The following is an 18,406-nucleotide window of genomic DNA, read 5'->3' on the forward strand; positions in this document are numbered from 1 at the left end:
GAATGAGGGAGGAGGAACGGGAGAGGGACAGAAGAAAGCCAAAGGTTTAGTGCTCAAATATTAACATCAAGTGCAAAGAGAAATAAAAGGAACTATCTAAGGATAGAATCGGCCACTTCTCTTTCCTCCTCTGACTTTGTGATGTCGTCCACAGAGCCTTTCCTGTAAATTAAACATCTTAATTTTGTGTGAGAAACATTCCTAGAACACAAGCAGCTCAGAAATTACAGCTGAAATTGTTCCACATTTCTGGGACTAGAAATGTTTGGACTTGCTTATAAAAATAGCAAAAAATAATAATGTAATGGCCAATGACCTCCAAAAGGAGTCAGTCCAGCAATAAATAACAGTGCTAACAGGATCTGAAAACGCTGCTCAGGAAGCTGGGCAGGAAATTACAGTCGACTGGAGGAGGTCAGCGGCCTCCCTTTCCCAGCCAGGCGGAACCAGCACCAATTCCATGCAATGCTGTCTGCTCAGGTCTCCCCGGCCCCAGACAAAATTGGAAGCAAAATAAGAAGAAAAGCAATTTACAGAGAAGGAACTTGAAGAAAGTGTTCTGTTTGCAGTGAGTACAATTCCCTCAGCGCCACCTTCACGTGGGGTCCTGCAGCTGCTGGACTGACGCGGCCTGGGGGAGCGGCCGCCCCGGGAGGGAGAGGGGCCAAGGACACGGCGCCCCTGGAGCCTGCCTGCTCACAGCGGCAGACCGGAGCAGGAATAGAAACGCTGACCTGAGCCTTCCCCGGGGCCGCATGTTGAGGGCTTGTCCCGGCTTCCAGGGTTGGGTGGGTGGTGGTGAAGTGGAGCTGGTGACAGTAGAGAGGGGTGTGGTCACATCTTGTCTCCCAGGTAGAGGACTCACAGATAATGGCTGTTGGCTTGTGACGTGGCCCACCTGCTGGCCCACGGCCTCTCGGTGGGCCGAGCCCGTGGGCTCTACCCCACGTCATCTGGGCCCTGTGGTGGCCAGTGGAGTGGCAGTGTTGGGGGTCCCTGGGGGGGGGGCCCTCCCAGCTCCAAGGGGCAGAGGTGGCGGGGTGGAAGAGCCGTGTCTCTGCCCCTCTCTTCCCTGCGGCCACCATAGGCGCAGCTGAGACTCCCTGCCGAGGTCTGCAGACCTGTGCCCCAGGGGCCCGGTCCTATGGCGCTGACAGAAGCCCCGCTAGCGCTCTGCCACTTGAGCCACGCACCACTCCCAGCCTTTCCTGTGTCTGTGGTACTGAGGCCTTGAACCCAGGTCTTCTGCATGCTAGGCCAGCACTCCACCACGAGGCCACATCCCCAGCCCCAAGAAGCATGTTTTGCTATGCAAATGCCCGTGAGGGCGGAAGTGGTGTGAGGCCTCCCGGAGCCCTGGGCCCAGGGACGCTGGGGGCCTGAGTCCCACTAGCGCCTGGCACTGACTGCAGGGCTTTGTGCATCTGCAGGGAGGCAAAAGGCCCTGGCAGTCCCTCTTCCACGAGGTCAGAAAGCCATGTTGGCTGGCTGGGAATGCGTGGACATGTGTGGAGAGAGCCGGGGCCATCTGTGGTGCCCAGTAGGCCTTGGCCTCCCAGGGAAGGAGTCAGGATGGGGTGGGACGGGCACAGAGCCGTCAGCGCTCTGGAAAGTGTCATTCATAAAATGTGAAATCACCCAGCATGCAGAGCGCAAACCAAGCGGCAGGGGCAGGTTCTGTGAGGCCACGGAGGGGGCTCCATTCACTCCAGACTCGTCGGGCTGGGCGCCCGTGGCCTGTGGTTGGTGTGGACGCGGGCCAGGGAGCAGAGCCAGTGCTTCTGAAATACGCAGACGCCCCGTGGTCACGGGTGACGATGGCACACGTCTCTAACCCACGGCCCCGTCGTTCTTCAGACCAATACACGGTGTCGTCTCAGCCGGGGGCCGGTGTCGTGGAGCTGGCCTCAGGAAGTGGGGAGGGCGCCAGGACCCCGGGGCCACAGAGCAAGGTACAGGGAGGCCAGCGCCGGGGTGGGGGGGGCATGGGTGGCAGGGGGGCAGCAGGGCTGAGAGCCCAGCCAGGAAGCAGGTCGGGCCGCAGCGTGTGAGAGGCGCAGGAACACACGTGGGAGAACCCTGCCTGAGCCCCGCGCCCCGGCCCCGAGCCCCGCTGTGTGTCCTTCCTGGTACAAGCTGCCCTGGCCTTGGTGAGAGCATTTTGAGGAGAGGTGACCCAGATGGAGGTGGAAGGGCGGCGGTCGGGGGCCGGAGCCCAGGGTCTCCAGCAATTCCTGGGCTCGTGTGCCAAGCCCGGGCTGCCGGGACCTTCACTCTGGCGTGAAGGCCACTTCCTTGCGTGCCCATCCGGGTCCTCAGAGGACCCTGCCCGTCTCCAGCCCCAGTGATGGCCTCGAGGCAGGAAAGGACGTGGAGGGGAAGGGTGGACGTGACACTGGCTTGGCAGGCCACCCCCGAGGCTCTGGCCTGCATTTCACCACTGGGACAGAAGCCGGGGTGCCTGGCATTAGCCCCCCTTCCCCCCACTGCAGCTGGCGCTGGCTTCCCGGGCCTCCCCTGGGCTTTGGATGCCACATGGTGAGGGGTGGAGCTCTGGCCTGGGGCTTCCTGCCCAGTCCATGCACGGGCCTGCTGTGGCCCCAAGTGACACCAGGATTCTGCTGTGCCCTCCCTGCGGTGTGAAATCGGCCCGGCTGGGCCCCAATCTCAGTTTCCCCGTCTGAGCCCGGGAAGGATGGCACTGCTGTGAGAACTGGAGCAGTGAGACATGGGACTGGTGGGGCCCGGCCTGCAGCCCGCGCACCACGACTGGTCTTCCTGTGACCAAGCTGGCCCTGCACTCATCCCCCCCCCTTCACTGCCTAGGCAGGCTGGCGTCCACTTCCTTGGCCTCCTCACCCTCGCCCTCGCTCAGCCGGGGCTGGGACTCCCTCCTCCAGGACCACAACCAGCAAGGTCACCATTCTTGCCAGGAGTGTGGACGTTAATCCCGGAGGCTGGCCAGTGCGGCACGGCTACACCTGGGAGTGTCGAGGCTGCGGCACACCCAGTCCCGTCCACCCCAGGAGCCCTGCTGGCCTGACCCTTGACTCGCAGTGGTACGGTGGGTCTGGCTGAGGTGACGCTCTGGGCCACGAGTACCAGTAGAGGAGGCCATGGCTCTGCTTCAGTGAAGCCCCAGGCCCTTTGCCTGAATGCTTCATGGATCAAAGCTGGGTAGGAAACTGAACGGAGCCACAGCCTGAGTCATTCTCAACACACAGTGCTCACTCCAGTTTCCCCGAACTTCTGCTTCAGGCCACAGTGTCTCAATAATTCAGGCTTTTGGTTGAAAAGCGAATACTTCCGGGCGGGAGGCACAGGGTCTTTATTATATATATGTAAATTTTCAGCAGCCGGTGCCATGGCAGGAAAGTTAATGGGGGTGTGGGTGGGATCTGGGTCTGGGAGGGGGTGGCGTGAGGAAGGGGGGGCTCAGCGGAGTGGATCATGGGAATCTGCTCTGCACAGGGGGGGTTCATGCATGGGTCTCAGGGCACCACCCCCTGTCCAGGACAGATCAATGTCTATGACACGGGGCTCACATTCCCTCCAAGGAGTGACAGAGCGTCCTCAGGGCCGCCCTCCCCCCACGAGTATACCCCCCATATCCCCCACGGCATCCCCCCCACGGGCAGCAAGGGCTCGGGTAGCAAGTCAGTGGTCTTTCTGCCCCCTGTGATCTCAGAACCCCATGCTTCTTGCACGCCACCGCCACCACGACACAAAAGCCTGGCTGCATGCCAGAGAAACTGTTCCTGGAAATTTGAATTTCAGACAACTTTGAAGTGTTGTGAGCGGTTGTTCTCCCTGGGTGTGAGCCACCCACCATGGGCTGGACTGACCCTGCCAGCCTGGTACAGTCCCAGCTTCTAGAGAGGAAAACGGAATTCACCTCGGTTACAATAATCTGCACTGGTGATTGTTTCCTGACATCTATTTAAGAAGTTCTCCCCCCCCCCCCCCCGAAAAAGAATTTGGCAATCGGTAGTTTATAGGTACAAAGATGGCCTGAAATGCACGGTGTGTGCCGGGGGTGTGTGTACACACGGGGCCTTCACGGGCTCCAGGACACAGGACCCCCGGGCGTGCGCTCTCGTTCCTGCCTGTGGGTAAAGGGCTGGCGTGGGCAGTTAATGGCTTCTGAGATCTAGCCTCCAGAGGCGTTCCGATTTCCCCTCTGGGCTGTGAGACCTTGAGGATCCTGCTGCTGAAAACGTGTGTACATTTTCTTTCATCTGTGTGGCTCGGCGCGCCGGCCTTGTGGGGGCGTCAGGCAAGCTGTGCCAGCCTGGCGGTCAGTCAGTCCGCAGACTTCTCCACTCGAGGGGGCGGCTGCAGGGGAAGGAGCCGTTTATTCCCCCCTCCAAGGCCTGAAAGCCAAGTATGGGCACCTGAAGTGTCTCAGAGATGCCAGTCACGCACTTCCTTCAGGGACACGTCAGGTCCACAGGGACTTGCTGAGAAAACCCAATTGATTTTCCCTGGTGAGGAAGCCCTGGCGTGCCAGTGCCCTCTCCCATCTGTCACCCAGGGGCTGCCAGCCGCCTGGCCGGTCTGGAACTCACCTCTGGTCTAGAGCAGAGGGCAGCCACGTTCCTTCACTCAAAGCTGTTGAGTCGTTTCATTGCCAAATGAAATGTTTCAGGGGGGCTTTTGCCAGCAAGGCCTGCGGATCTCAGGAGTCAGGAGCGCAGGGGTGAGGCTGTGTGTGTGTGGATCTCAGGAGAGCAGGGGTGAGGCTGTGTGTGTGTGTATATCTCAGGAGAGCAGGGGTGAGGCTGTGTGTGTGTGTATCTCAGGAGTCAGGAGAGCAGGGGTGAGGCTGTGTGTGTGTGTTTCTCAGGAGTCAGGAGAGCAGGGGTGAGGCTGTGTGTGTGTGTATCTCAGGAGTCAGGAGAGCAGGGGTGAGGCTGTGTGTGTGTGTGTGTCTCAGGAGTCAGGAGAGCAGGGGTGTAGCTGTGTGTGTGTGTATCTCAGGAATCAGGAGAGCAGGGGTGTAGCTGTGTGTGTGTGTATCTCAGGAATCAGGAGAGCAGGGGTGAGGCTGTGTGTGTGTATCTCAGGAATCAGGAGAGCAGGGGTGAGGCTGTGTGTGTGGATCTCAGGAGAGCAGGGGTGAGGCTGTGTGTGTGTGTATCTCAGGAGAGCAGGGGTGAGGCTGTGTGTGTGTGGATCTCAGGAGAGCAGGGGTGAGGCTGTGTGTGTGTATCTCAGGAGTCGGGAGCAGGGGTGAGGCTGTGTGTGTGTGGATCTCAGGAGTGCAGGGGTGAGGCTGTGTGTGTGTGTATCTCAGGAGTCAGGAGAGCAGGGGTGAGGCTGTGTGTGTGTGTATCTCAGGAGTCAGGAGCAAGGGGTGAGGCTGTGTGTGTGTGGATCTCAGGAGTGCAGGGGTGAGGCTGTGTGTGTGTGGATCTCAGGAGTCAGGAGAGCAGGGGTGAGGCTGTGTGTGTGTGTATCTCAGGAGTCAGGAGCAAGGGGTGAGGCTGTGTGTGTGTGGATCTCAGGAGTCAGGAGAGCAGGGGTGAGGCTGTGTGTGTGGATCTCAGGAGTCAGGAGCAAGGGGTGAGGCTGTGTGTGTGTGGATCTCAGGAGTGCAGGGGTGAGGCTGTGTGTGTGTATCTCAGGAGTCAGGAGAGCAGGGGTGAGGCTGTGTGTGTGTATCTCAGGAGTCAGGAGCGCAGGGGTGAAGCTGTGTGTGTGTGGATCTCAGGAATCAGGAGTGCAGGGGTGAGGCTGTGTGTTTGGGTCTCAGGGGAGCAGGGGTGAAGGTTGGTATGAAGGCCTTCACACTGTGTCTGCCTCCTGTGCTCTGACTACCCCGACGGCCCCAGGCCCCTGAAGGACTCCTGAGATTCGCTGTCACATACCAGTCTCGCTGTGCCTTTCTCTGCTGTGATGTCCAGGGTCACCTTGGATTGGGTGGGTCAGCAGCTGTGACCCACGCCCACCCAGCGATGGAGACCAGGTAGACCATGGCCAGGCCCCGATGCCAGAGGGCCAGCCCTGCCCCGCTGTGGCTTCTTCCCCACATAACACAGAGCTTGTAGGGCCTTGACCCTCCCCCCACCCCCCCCCCACCAGCTCCTTCTCCCTGGGGACCAGCTCCGCCTCCCCGGGACCAGTGCCTTTCTTGTTCTACTAGTGTCTTGATGGGTGCGTCGCGGCCGGTGGCAGGATGGAGTCAGCGTGGTCGAGCGCGGGCCGTCCTCTGGGCTTCGTCTGGTGAACGTGTGTGGTTATCACGTTCCTCTTGCTGCTTTGCCCACTGGCCCCATGCCTCCTTCCTCCTTGATTGCCTCCTCAGCTTTCCACACACCCCGCTGTGGCACACGTGACTAGGGGACCCACAAAAGGCCTCCGTGTGGGATTTTGGTGGCTGGCTCAGAGCTCAGGCGGGAGGGGTGGGGCGGGGGGGGGGGGCTGCCAGGCCGGAGCCAGACAGATGTTCAGGAAGGCTGGGCCCTCGCCAGCCTCTGCTGCCAACACCAGGCCAGCGGCAGAAGGGCCGAGAGGGGGATGGCAGCGTGGTGGGAACGCCAGCCTGCATCAGCCCGGTGCCACCTGCGTGCCGCCCGAGGGGTCCAGAAGCGGCCGACCGAGGGCTGACCATGGGTCCCATCTTCCCCCAGGCTGGCCGCCTGGGGCTGCTCCTGTGTAGCCCCATCACTGCCCGGGAGCTGGGTCCTGAGGACACCAGCTCAGGACCAACTGCACGTGTGGCACGTGATGGGGAGGGAGGGGGGAGGAGTCGGGGGAGGAAAGAGCAAGGGGCGGTGGACTCTGCAAGCTGGGTTCACAGTCATCTGCGAGCACAGTAAAGGTGTGTGGGGGGCGCTGGCGGGTGTGCAGAGCGGGTTTCCTGTTCACCTCAGCATCCCCTCTCTCGCCTTGCCCACCTCTGACACCCTGGCTTCGGGTCCCGTTCTGTGCCCTTCCAGATCCCAGCACTCTCAGCTGGACACAGCTTCTCCTGCTGTTTCTGCCTTTTGGTCTCCAGTTAGCTTTCTCCCCGGCTGGGGTCTGGCAGGGCCGGAGGCGTCTGAAGGGAAGGCCCTGTGCTCCCTCTCCTCCAGCACAGCAGGAATCTTGTTTGAGTGGGAGCCCAGGTCTGCTGGAAGGTGGCAGGGCAGTGCTCCGTGAGTCGTGTCCAGACACATGAGTCCTTCTGACGTTGAAGAGCAGCTCCGAGCCTCTCCCGGCAAGGGCACTTGGGGACCCACGTCTCTGTGCCAACAGGGCCGGGCTCTGGTCCAGGTTCATCACCGTTCGGGTCCCATGTTGAAAGTTCAGGCCTCGGATGCCTTGTCTTTACTCTGGATTCCCCAACAAGGAGACTTCTTAGAAACTAACCCCAAAAAAGGCACCAGGAAAGTCACCAAACTGTGTGGTTGCTGCCAAAACAATCACAATTAGACATGACCTGGGGGCTGACCAGGGGCAAGGCCCAGGGACCTTAGAAGACACCCAGTGTCGCTGGTTCTGCTGTGAGAGGCTGCTGCCCTGGGGTGCCGTCCCTACGACTAGTTATTGCATTTTAGATAAAACACATTGCAGGGACCTGATTAGTCATAAAACGTGCAGAGCAATACAATAAGCTTTTTTCATTTACTTGCAGATGCTAACATGCTGGGATGTGTGACAATTTATCTCCGACTCACACACTCTTCAGTTAGCAAAACAGGAACAAGGACTGCGACTGGCCCCTGGAGACCCCTTTAGCAGAAGCTGTGGGTGGAAGCCCCTCCAGAGACAGCAGGCAGGGGTCTGGCGGCCACTGTGTCAGCTCTGGGTCAGAACTGTTACACGTGGTCTGCCCGTTCCTGCCTGCGTGCTTCCCGAAGGCAGAACTCTTCCTGGAGGGGACCACGTCTGTCTCTGCCGGCCCGGGCCAGGCGGCCCACCTCCTGTGGTCCAGAGGCCCAGGCCTGGTGGGCTGTGGCGGGGATGGGGCAGCGGGGGGCAGGATGAGGCAGAGCCTGGCTCCAGGCCGGGACTTTCATCTTGGCTACTGGGACGTGTTGAGTCCTGGGAGGTTCTGGCACCCGGCTCCTGTGGGGTGTGTGTACACGCGTGTGTGTGCATGCTGGTAGTGGGACTCGACCCAGGACTTCACTCTCACTTGGCTTTTTCGTTCAAGGCTGGCACTCTACAACCTGAGGCATACCTGTACCCCTCCCTCCCTCTCTTCCTCCATACCTGTACCCCTCCCTCCCTCTCTTCCTCCATACCTGTACCCCTCCCCTGGCCCTGGTCCCCGGCAAGCTCACACATGAGGGAAGAGCAAGTCCCTGATGCATGGGCAAAGAAAACCAGCCTCAGAAACACCCTGCCATGCCACAGACTCATTCAGAGATAGAAAACTTAATTTCCAACCAGCAGGCAACTCACCATCATCTTTGATTAAGATAAAAATTTGGGGGTCAAAAGTAAGAGAAGCTGGGTGCCAATGGCTCAGGCCTGTAATCCTAGCTACTAAGGAGGCAGAGATCAAAGGACAGCAGTTCAAAGCCAGCCTGGGCAGGGAAGTCCATGAGACTTCTCTCCAGTGAACCACAAAAAGCTGGGAGCAGAGCTGTGGCTCACGTGGTAGAGCGCCAGGTTTGGGGGAGCAGAGCTACTGGTCTTGGAGGCGAGGCTAGTCCATGGCAGCTGGTAGCTGGGGTTGGGGAGGGGCTCTGGGCAGCAGCTCGGTCAGCGGGGCGGCCTTGGCCCCTCCCTTGAGGCGGGAATAAGGGAGCACTGTGACCCCTGCATTAGGCCTCTGAGCAAAGCTGCATCTGAGCCGGCAGGGCCCGGCTCACACACCCCAAAACAACCCCCAAACCTAACAGAGTCCAGGGGGCTGGGCTGACGGGACGAGGATGCACCGAGGACAGTGGCTCCCCTTGCCCAGCGCGTCTGCAGAGTGGGAAACTTTCTGGAAAGAGGCTCCAGTGACCAGGTCTTAGGTCCTGACTGTGATTGTGAACTTTCTTTGCTAGATGGAGACGCAGATACCATCACCCCCTGGCTAGATGATACATCATTTGGTTCTTCTAAGTTGAAAGGAAGATGTAATTTAAAACGTCCTTTTGTACAAAGATAGATGGGGTTTTCTATAATCAGTTACTAAAATAAACCATATTACTTAGTGAATGTCGACAGAGGAGACAACCTAACAGATGTCTAAGGCAGGCAGGGGAGCTGAAAACGTCCTGAACACAGGAATGCTTTAAAAAACATGCACGGATTTGGGAGGGAGGGAGGGGTGAGGCACCGCGTTTATGTTGTAAATGATGAATTAAGTGTTTGCTCTTCTACATAATCTGGAAACTTAGGTCCTGCACATCTGTTCACTTCAGTCCCAGCGTGGAAAAGGTGAGTGGCTGTATGGTTTTGCACTAGAAAGGATGTGAGAATCCTAAGTTTGAAGAAGGGGAGGAGTCCCAGGTATAGCCAGACTGTCTCCGGGGTATAAGCAGGGGCTCTGCTCCCCCATGGGCCAGGCACCCCTCCCCCGCCTGCTTCCCCTCACTGCATGGGCTGCAGGTGAGCGAGCCAGCTCCAGTCCCAGAGCCAGGAGAGGGGCGGACTTTGAACAGCAACTACTTAGTGCTAATAGAAATGTTTTATAAGAGAGAAAAACAGGAGTGGGCAGGACTGGAGTCCACTTTGCACAAAGCCCAAGCCCTCCCCCCCCCCCCCCCCCCCCCCCGCTCAGGTGAAGGCAGAGCTGCCAGGAGGCCGGAAGATGAGGGCTGACCTCAGAGGTGGAGGAGGGGCCCAGGGCAGGCAGGGCCCGCAGGACAGCAGCCTGCGGACGAAGGGCCAGGTGGACCAGGGCGTCAGAAACGCGCTAGAAGTGAATTAAATCCCTGCAGGACAGCGGCAGATGGAAGGATGGACTCACGCCTTCCTGAGTCATCACAATCACCAAGCATGTCTGACTTTCTTCAGCTTTCTAAAGGAGAATATGGTTTAGAATCCCGCCGCACCCAGAGAGGTGTTTCAGATCCATTCAAGGAAAAGAACTGTGTTCTGCTTATCCTCAAAAACCACCACCACTGCAGAAGAGCCGAGGGACCAGCTTCATGTGAACAAACCCTGAGTGACCGCAGAGGTGAGAACTCTGTCCAGCTTCCCACAGCCCAGCCCGCCACAGCCACACCACAGCCCACAGCCCAGCCTGACGTGGCCGGGGGTTTCCAGCCCCAGGAAATCCCATTAGGCAGTGAAAATGAGATTACAGTATTTTCACTTCTTGGCAATATGCAAATGGCTCCATTTCGCTGCTAACTATGTTATTGAATTCTGAGAAATTCCCTTCCTAAGATGGAATATTTTTGTGACAATGCTGTCAGCCACACCAGATTGCTTTTCTATTTTGGTTAAGCTTTTATCTGAGTCTACTGTATGTCATTTCCTCCCAGATCCCGAATGATTGCTTTCATGTAATTTGTGGTAAGCCAGGGATCATGGCACGCTTGGGACTGTGGGAAATGTGTTAACCTTCTTATTCTTCCACATCCACACGCGTGATGCACCATGACTCTCACGGGGAGTTTGCATCTAAGCTGACATCTTGGAGAGCGCAACGCCCCTCGTAAGCCCAGCCAGGGTTCCAGCTCCAGCCCCTGCACCCCAGCCATGCCTCCAGAAGGTTCTGTAGAATAGAGGGAAGCTTGGAGCGGCCTCTCCCGATCACCTGCAGCAGGGCCCACAGCTTCTGGCTTCTCCATGCCAGGGCAGCTACCTCACCAGGCTCAAAGAGCAACATCGGGACCAGAGGTGTTCATGCCCTTCCATGGGCTCAGGTTCAGAGATGGGGTGCTGGGGCTGCGGGTTGCAGGGCGGGGCCGGAGTGGTGGGGACGCCTGCTTGCTGCAGCGGGAGGCGCACAGGGACAGGCTGTGCAGCCAGAGCAAAGGCCCGGCTTCTGGGAGACAGATGCTTTTCTTGTCTGTTCTGATCTGCACTTAGTTCAGTTCCCATCTGGCACCTTTTTCAGAGGTAAATCGATTTCAGTATGTTTTTTTTTGCCTCATCAGGAAGTTTCTATAGTTAGGTGTAATTCATCAAGGTTTAGAATCAGCCCAAATTTCTGCAAATTCCTCTTTATTTTTTCACACAAGGCTGATGATTGTTGGTTTGGAGCGTTGAGATGCAAATGACGGTGGGAGCCTCACACATTTGCAGGATGTGTTTCTGGGCGAGCCCCCCCCCCCCCCCAACTGCCTGGCCTGCCTTTCTAATGGAGAAGTTTCCTGAGAGGCTCATTTCCAAGGCCTAAGCACTCGCCTGCTGCTCCCCCGATCCTGGCTGACCGCTCCCCCCTCCTGTCCACGCTGCTGACACCCCCCGCCCCGGCCCCCGCCCTCCCTGGGAGCACACACTCGTCTGCCTCAGGGCTTTGCCGCTGGCTGCTCTGAACCACCCACCCACTGTGGAGGTGGCAGCGTGACCGTAGGCCTGGGCGAGGCCGGGGCTCCATCACGACGTGCTGCGCATGTGAGAGCAGGGGCCTTGCCCTCTTCCCACGGCGTCCTGGAGATGGGGGACACCTGCAGGTGAGAGAGCAGGGGCTGTGCCCTCTTCCCACGGGCGTCCTGGAGGACAGGGGACACCTGCTCTGGGGCCAGCCTGGCCCGGGGAGGCGGTGGCTGTCTGCTGGGTGGTGGTGGTGATGGGCTGTGCAGGCCCAGCTCTGGGGACTCTTAGGACTGGAAAGAGATGGCTGATGCCAGGTCCTTTCAGTGGAGGGTCCAAGACTCTGTGGTCAGTGCTACTTCCTGCCCTGGCCTCCTCTGACCTGTGAGGAGGTGACATGGTCACCCCAGCGTGAGAGCAGGTGCCACTCGGCTGGGGTCATTAGTTCTCCTTCAGCTTCTGGTGGTCTTCTGCCAAAAACCCCCTCGCTTCTCTCCCACTTACTGTGGCCGAGACTGGACGCCAATGCCTCCACCACGAGAGGTCGTGGGTGTGGAAACTCCTGGTTCTCCCGAGAGTTCCATGTGTAAAATCCTGCTTTTCCTTGTCCTGGGCACACCAGTGCCAAGTGCTGGCTATGCAGGGCCCAGAACCGCCAAGCCAGCCAGCCCGGGCCTGGGCTGCCAGCCAGAGTCCCAGCGAGACAGCAAGGGGACGGAAGGATGGGCAGGCTCTTTCCAATGGCTTCGTCCGCTGCAGGGGGCTCTGCCACCTGTCCCCCAGGCTCCTCTTCAATCGCTGGAGGGCTGAATGGAGGGACGTGGAGGCTGTGTTCAGGTGGCCCTGGGCCTGGCATCTTGATCTTGGAGAGAGTGCTGCCAGGGGAGGTGGCACTGGGGACTGGTGTGTAATTCATCCAACACGGAGACCAGCTGGAGTGTCCGCCTGGAGCGAGGCTCTGCGCAGGCCCATCTGCAGCTGCGCTAACAGATTACAGGCTAAGCGATGGTGGTGGGTTCTGGAAGGGCTTCTGCAGTGAGGCGAAGGGAAGAGGTCCCACCCAGAGAAAAAGGCAGAGGTGGTGCTGTGGCTCAAGTGGCAGAGCACGAGCCTTGAGAAGCCCCAGGACAGTGCTCAGGCCCTGAGTTCAAGCCCAGAACTGACCAAAAACGAAGTATCCCTGCTTGTGTTGTCTCATACTCTTCTATAACTAGAAGCATTTCTGCACAAACCAGATGCTTTAGTCAGTGGTTGCGGTCAGCGATGAATGGCTTCAAACCCTTGATGCTGGCAGTCCAGCCACAGGGCTCTGACAGGGCCTGGCCACACACCACACTGCCCTCCACGCCCGCTCCGGCTCAGACGCGTCTTTTTAGCCCAGATAGACAACAGGAAGTGGACTGGAGCCGGAGGTGGGGGTGGGGTGAGGGGTGGGCGCTGACTTGGACTGAAGCAGAGATTGAGAATTTCTACAGCTGCTCTCACCACGCCTCATCCACCTGGCAAAAACGCGTGCATAGAGGGCCAGCTGGCCTTCATGGCGCCTTTGAGGGGGAGGGGAGGCCCGCGTGGGGGCCTGCTGTGCTTGGCGGGGGGCCTGGCTGACCCAGGAGGGTGCAGGGGCGGGAGGGCAGGCGTGGAACGGGTGCTACACGGGGGTGAGAGGGGCCCATAGGTCTGACTCTAGCTAGCCACATCTTTCCCACAGTCACTTTCGGCTCTGACTCAGTTTCTCTCTACAACTCAGTTTGCTGCCTGTGCCTGACCTTCACTAGAGAGTCGCAAGCCCCCCTGGTGGCAGTCACTGTTCCTGCACGGCGAGACTGTCATCTCTGCACTTCCTCTCTGGTTCTGGGAGAACTATGGCTGAATCTGGGCCCAGGGGCTCATACTTGTAATCCTAGCTCCTCAGGAGGCTGAGAGCTGGGGTTCACCGTTCAAAGCCAGCTTAGGCAGGAAAGTCTGTGAGAGGAGCTGTGACTCGAGTGATAGAAGTGTTTACCCCCGTGACTTCCGAGCTTGAGCTCTACCCCAATGTCAAGACACCCTGTGGACTCTGCAGGGTCGTGAACTGCATGACACAACACTTGCAGCATTTAGTTGAGCTAACGTGAATAAGTTCTCTTGACAATTATTCTTACAAAACGACCTGGAGACAGGACCAGAGGCAGGCAGAACCTCAGGTCAGGCCTAGGCACCACAAGGCACAAGCCACTGAAGGAAAAGAGCAATGGTATCAGAACTGAAATCACTTGTGCTGTGAAGACGACCAAGGAAACAGCACAGCCAGCCAGGAATCTGTCTACTCAGGGGGCTAAGAGCAGGATGACAACAGTTCAAGACCAGTCCTGGTAGAAAGTTCAGATTCCCCTCTCACCCCCCCCCCCCCAGACCTGCTCTGTCCCCATGCCACAGGAGGTCATCCCTGCAGAGACGGGGGAGGAGATGGCACCTGCTGAGCCCTGGCCAGGCGGCTCTGGGTCTTTCCCATTGGGAATGGGCAGGCTGCAATTATTTATTGACAAAGATTTACCTTCCAAAGGAAAACCAGTGTTTACTTTAGCATGTGTTAATGTAAGATCCAGGGATCAGGGATGGGTTTTACCTATTTTAGAGGATTTTCTAACCATTCCTAAACCAGGAGTTCCAAAAGCTGGGCTGAGAGATGTGCTCTCGTCCATGCCAGTTTTAGGCCAAATGCTATTTTTGTAGCATTTAGCATAAACCTAGAATAATGACTTGTTTGGCACCAGGAAAAAGGACAGTGTCAGTAAAAATAATGCTATGATTTATGGATTTTCTCTCCTCACAATTGTCTTCTAACTTTAGCTCGCTTCTCTCAAATCTTTCTACTCTTCCCACCCAGTCTTTCTCTTCACTTTCTAAAGTTTGTTTTATAATAAAAACCTTTCCTACAATGATGTCTTTGTGTGTGTGCGCGCGCGTGCTCCAGTCCTGGGGCCTGAATGCAAGGTCTGGGCACTGTCCCTGAGCTTTTTTACCCAAGGAGTGTAAGAACCAATCTCTCCAGTTTCCCAGGTCTCACAGCTGGCCACGCCCCGCCTGCCTGGCGATGGGGGGCAGTCTGTCCTATGTGGCACTGCCGCATGGCACTAGGGAAGCTCACACTCCAGGGTGTGAGGCAAGCCGTCTAGGGGGGAGGCATGTGTTGGCAGAGTCCTGGGTTAGTACTGCGTATCACATGACAAGGGACAGAGCCATGTACACCCTGTGACCTCTCATGTGACAAGGGACAGGTGACCCCCTCCTCTTCACAAAGCCCCAGTCATGTCATCTGGCTCTGTCCACAGGCCTGTTCGTCGGCTTACCTCCCCGAGGCCTCTCCACGGAAGGCTGTGGCTGGTTCACGTCTCTGCTCCCTTAGCCCAGGGCAGGTATGGAATTCAGCACACAGGCTTCGGAGGTCACTTGGCCATTGCAAAACCGGGTCCCGGTGGCTGGCATGGGCATGCAGACGTGGTGTCTGTTCTCTGATGGCAGTGAGAGGGCACCGGGCACACACCAGACCACTGGCCAGGCTAGAGGACCCCACATGCCCCCAGGCCTTGTGCCCAGAGAGGGAAGGTACATCAGGGCCTGGACATGGGCAGAAGGACACGGATGTAAGCAAGGGGTCTTCGTGGCAGGGGAGGGGGCAGTGACTATCAGAGCCTCTTACAAAACATGGAAGATACTGAAAACTAGGACTGGCCTTGGGTGATCTTGGGTCATGTGGCCTAGTGTCTCCCTCTCCCTCCCCCTGCCTCCCCCCCCTCTCCTCTCCTCTCCCCTCCCTTGCTCCAGGGCCCTCTCTGGCTGTTATGGACTGGACTACTCACCAGCATCCGGAGACCGCAGGTCACTTTGGTGGTTGTCAAGTCCACTTGTGTGGACTGGTGGTGGTGGTGGTCACTGCCGTGGTGAAAGCTGGCTTGGCTGGGTGATGGCTTCTGGCCCTGTATGGAGCCAGCCCTCTCTCGGGCCAGGCTGTGCAGCTGCTCTTTAAGACAGTCCTCCAGAGCAGGAGCCCACGGCTCCCTGAACTCAGGTCAGCAACCACAGGAGCCGGGGCTGGCCCACTGCGTGGCCAGCTTTGGCCCCTGGTCGTGCAGCAGGGCGCCATGGGTCTAGGACCCACAGGCCGATGGCTGGTTTTCTCTTGGTAGGTGCACCACGGAGCCCTGTCGTTTCACAAGAAAGCCCCCAGGCCCCGTGGGCAGGACTGCCCTGCTGCCCCAGGTCTGGCTTCATCCGTGCATTCACTCATTTCTTTTTGGTGCCAGTCCTGGGCTTGAACTCAGGTCGGGGTGCTCTCCTGAGCTTCTCTGCTCAGGCTAGAGCTCCACCACTTTAGCCACAGCTCCACTTCTGGCTCCTGAGCCTCCCTCGCTCGTAGCAAGTCCTGTCCCTGATAAAGGCGGGACTAATTGGGTAATTAACTTCACTGCTGTATATCACAGTGGCCTTGATACGTAATTGTTCATTTCACCAGGCAAGAAAACACACCTGCTTAATCATGCTACAAATAAAACCATTGTTTTCAGTGGATATATTCCAATATTTGGTTTGTAGCAGCAAGCCCTGACAGCAAGACAAACTTAGGCATTACAGGGTGTTTTAAGGATGTTATTTACCGAAGGAAGGCCTGGTATCGCAGAACACACATTCTGTGGTGGGTGAGGCTGTGGCACCCTGAGAATGTGGAGGGAGTGGGGGTGGGGTTGTGGCACCGTGGGAATGCACAGGGAGTGGGGGCTGGGGCCACGTGTTTTGGGGCAGATCTGGGGCACACAGATGAGGATGGGCCTTCCGCCTTGTCCCCAGCGCTCTGAGGTGGTGGGAAGGCCCTTCTTCCACCCAGCCCGGTCCTGGCTCCATTCCTTCATTTTCTCTAAACTCACTGCCCTTCCCCCAGGGAGCTGCGGCCAAGAGCAAAGGGCACCTGCCCTGGACAGTGATGCCCGCAGGCTAGCCCAAGCCCTGCCAGGCTCTCCCCCAAGGTGAGGGCCCCTTGGGAGCCCCTGCTCATGCCTACCTCCCACTCCCTCTCCCTCATCCACGATCCAGCTCAATCCTACAGCACAGGGCTTGCCCCTTCTCCCAGCCTATCCCCCACCCCCTTCTCTTCCCTCTGTACCTGTATCTACCACAGCACTCTCCCACATCTGCTCTTCACAAAGTGGTGGTGGTTTTGGTTTGGCTTTGCAAGCCAAGACTATCATTAATGACAGTAAATAGAAATATTTAAATCTGTAACAGCTAGCATGTGATTTCTAAAAGCCTAAAATGTCTCCTAACTGCCCTGTGCAGTCTGCAGCCCTACGAGGCCAGCTTGCCTCAGAACTCAGGACTGCCCAGCTCGGCTGAGCACTGCGCACATGAGCCCCTGTTAGGGTGCAGTCTAGAATCCCTCTGCTGCACAGACTCCGGGTGGCCCGGAGGGAGCACAGCTGAGTCTGGGTCCTGTGTCAATGGAGACTTCCAGCTGAGCATTCCTCACCCTCCACGTGTCTCACGGGCAGCACCACGCTGTGAGGGTCCTGCCTGTAATCCCGGCTCTCCAGAGGCTGGCAGAGGAGGACTGACTGCATCTCAGGCCAGCCTGGGCTGGCAATTCTGTCAAGAGACACTGGGCAAATTATTTAAGCTGAGGCTCCATTTACCTGGTTGTGAACTGGACACTCTGGGACTGGAGGAGACTATGAGAAGGTGACAGCAGCTTGCAGACAGCGACTTCCCATCAGTGCGGAGCTCTCTGAGGCGCTGACCAGCACTTGGCGCAGCTCCCCCGACACAGACGCTGCTGGCAGGTCAGGAAGTCCACACCTGCCCGCTTTTAAATATTTATTTAAAAAAGCAAAATGTACGGCCATCTCAAATAGAACAATTAAAAACAGCGAAGCTGAACAAACAGCGAGAGCTCCCGCCGGCCACCCTCATCCCAGCGCAGGTAGAGCCAAATCCTACAAAATTAACAATTCAAGGTTAAATAAGCTTAAATAAGGGTGTTAAATACAAGATACTTCATTGGAGCTCCTAGACAGAGATAGATAATCTGCCAGGCATGGGCTCGGCTGGCCTCCCCACGGGAGCTCTGGAGAGGAAGCAGGACAGGCGGACTGTGAAGGACAGGCAGACTTGGAGCCACGCTGAGCGGCTATGGGCAGGTCAAGCTGTTTATGAGGCAGACACATCTTTTGTTTTCTTTCATTTAAAAAAACCCAGAACACTGTTAACATTCAGGCACCATTTGTTCCTGTGAATAAATAAATCTCTACAGTAACAGCATTCGATCTAGTGTCAAATACACCAGCCCCCAGCTCTCCCTCTGCCCCCGCGCCTCCCTTCTTATTGCTATGATAACGTGGAAAGAAACCACTGTACATCCAAGAAAATAGAGCACCTTTAACATTAAAGTACATGTCTGAGTAGGTCTCCACACTTATTTTCTAGTGCCAGAGCCGCTGTGCTCCACTGCCGCCCGGCTTCTCCGCAGGCTGGGCACAGAGGGACAGAACATTAGCACTCGCCGGGCGGAAGCCCAGAGCCCGGCTGGGCGTCTGCGCCGGCACCACTCCACCCCGAGTTACATCCCTGGGCCAGGGGTGGCTCCCGTGCTCCAGCCCGTCCTGCTGGGTGAGTGGCGACACAGCATGGGATGGCAGCAAGCGGGTCAGATGCAGGAGGTGCCCGCGGCATCAGGCCTTCTTGTCCATGGTGCTGAAGAACCACTCGGTGAACTTGCGCAGCTGCGCGGTGGCTGTCTGCGACTCCTCCTGCAGCCTCAGGTTGTCCTGGCGCAGGTGCTGCACTTCTGCCTGCAGGACAGCTTTGTCTTGCTTCTCCTGTAGGGAGACAGACGGGTCCCCCGCCCAGCCTCAGCTCCAGAGCAGCCAGCCCCTGCCCCAGGGCCCGCAGGGCTGGTTGGCCAGTGGGAGGGCAGGGAACCAGCCGAGGGCCTCTGTGTGTTTTCTGGGGGCGGTGATGCAGGAAGGCC

The 18,406-nt window shown here is 57.8% G+C and overlaps 1 protein-coding gene and 1 long non-coding RNA gene across 4 annotated transcripts in view; one reads left to right on the plus strand and one right to left on the minus strand.

Moving 5' to 3' along the window:
• Positions 1-10,163, plus strand: part of LOC150045808 (uncharacterized) — a 72,908-nt gene extending 62,745 nt beyond the window's left edge. Inside the window, exons 4-5 of one of the 3 annotated variants that reach the window (XR_016532682.1) lie at positions 9,321-9,360; positions 9,940-10,163. This is a non-coding gene — a long non-coding RNA (uncharacterized LOC150045808). Of the gene's footprint in view, positions 1-480; positions 971-9,320; positions 9,361-9,939 lie in introns of those variants that run through there. The other 2 variants (XR_016532684.1, XR_016532683.1) reach the window with 2 other exon arrangements.
• A 7,081-nt stretch (positions 10,164-17,244) lies between these two features.
• Positions 17,245-18,406, minus strand: part of Sipa1l2 (signal induced proliferation associated 1 like 2) — a 113,567-nt gene continuing 112,405 nt past the window's right edge. Inside the window, exon 22 of the mRNA XM_090318735.1 lies at positions 17,245-18,254. Coding sequence (XP_090174861.1) covers positions 18,108-18,254 — 147 coding nt within the window. The 3' untranslated portion in view covers positions 17,245-18,107. The remainder of the gene's footprint in view (positions 18,255-18,406) is intronic.

This window comes from Megascapheus bottae, chromosome 26 (genome assembly GCF_031878675.1).
Source record: "Megascapheus bottae isolate mThoBot1 chromosome 26, mThoBot2.hap1, whole genome shotgun sequence".
NCBI classification, from domain to species: domain Eukaryota; kingdom Metazoa; phylum Chordata; class Mammalia; order Rodentia; family Geomyidae; genus Megascapheus; species Megascapheus bottae.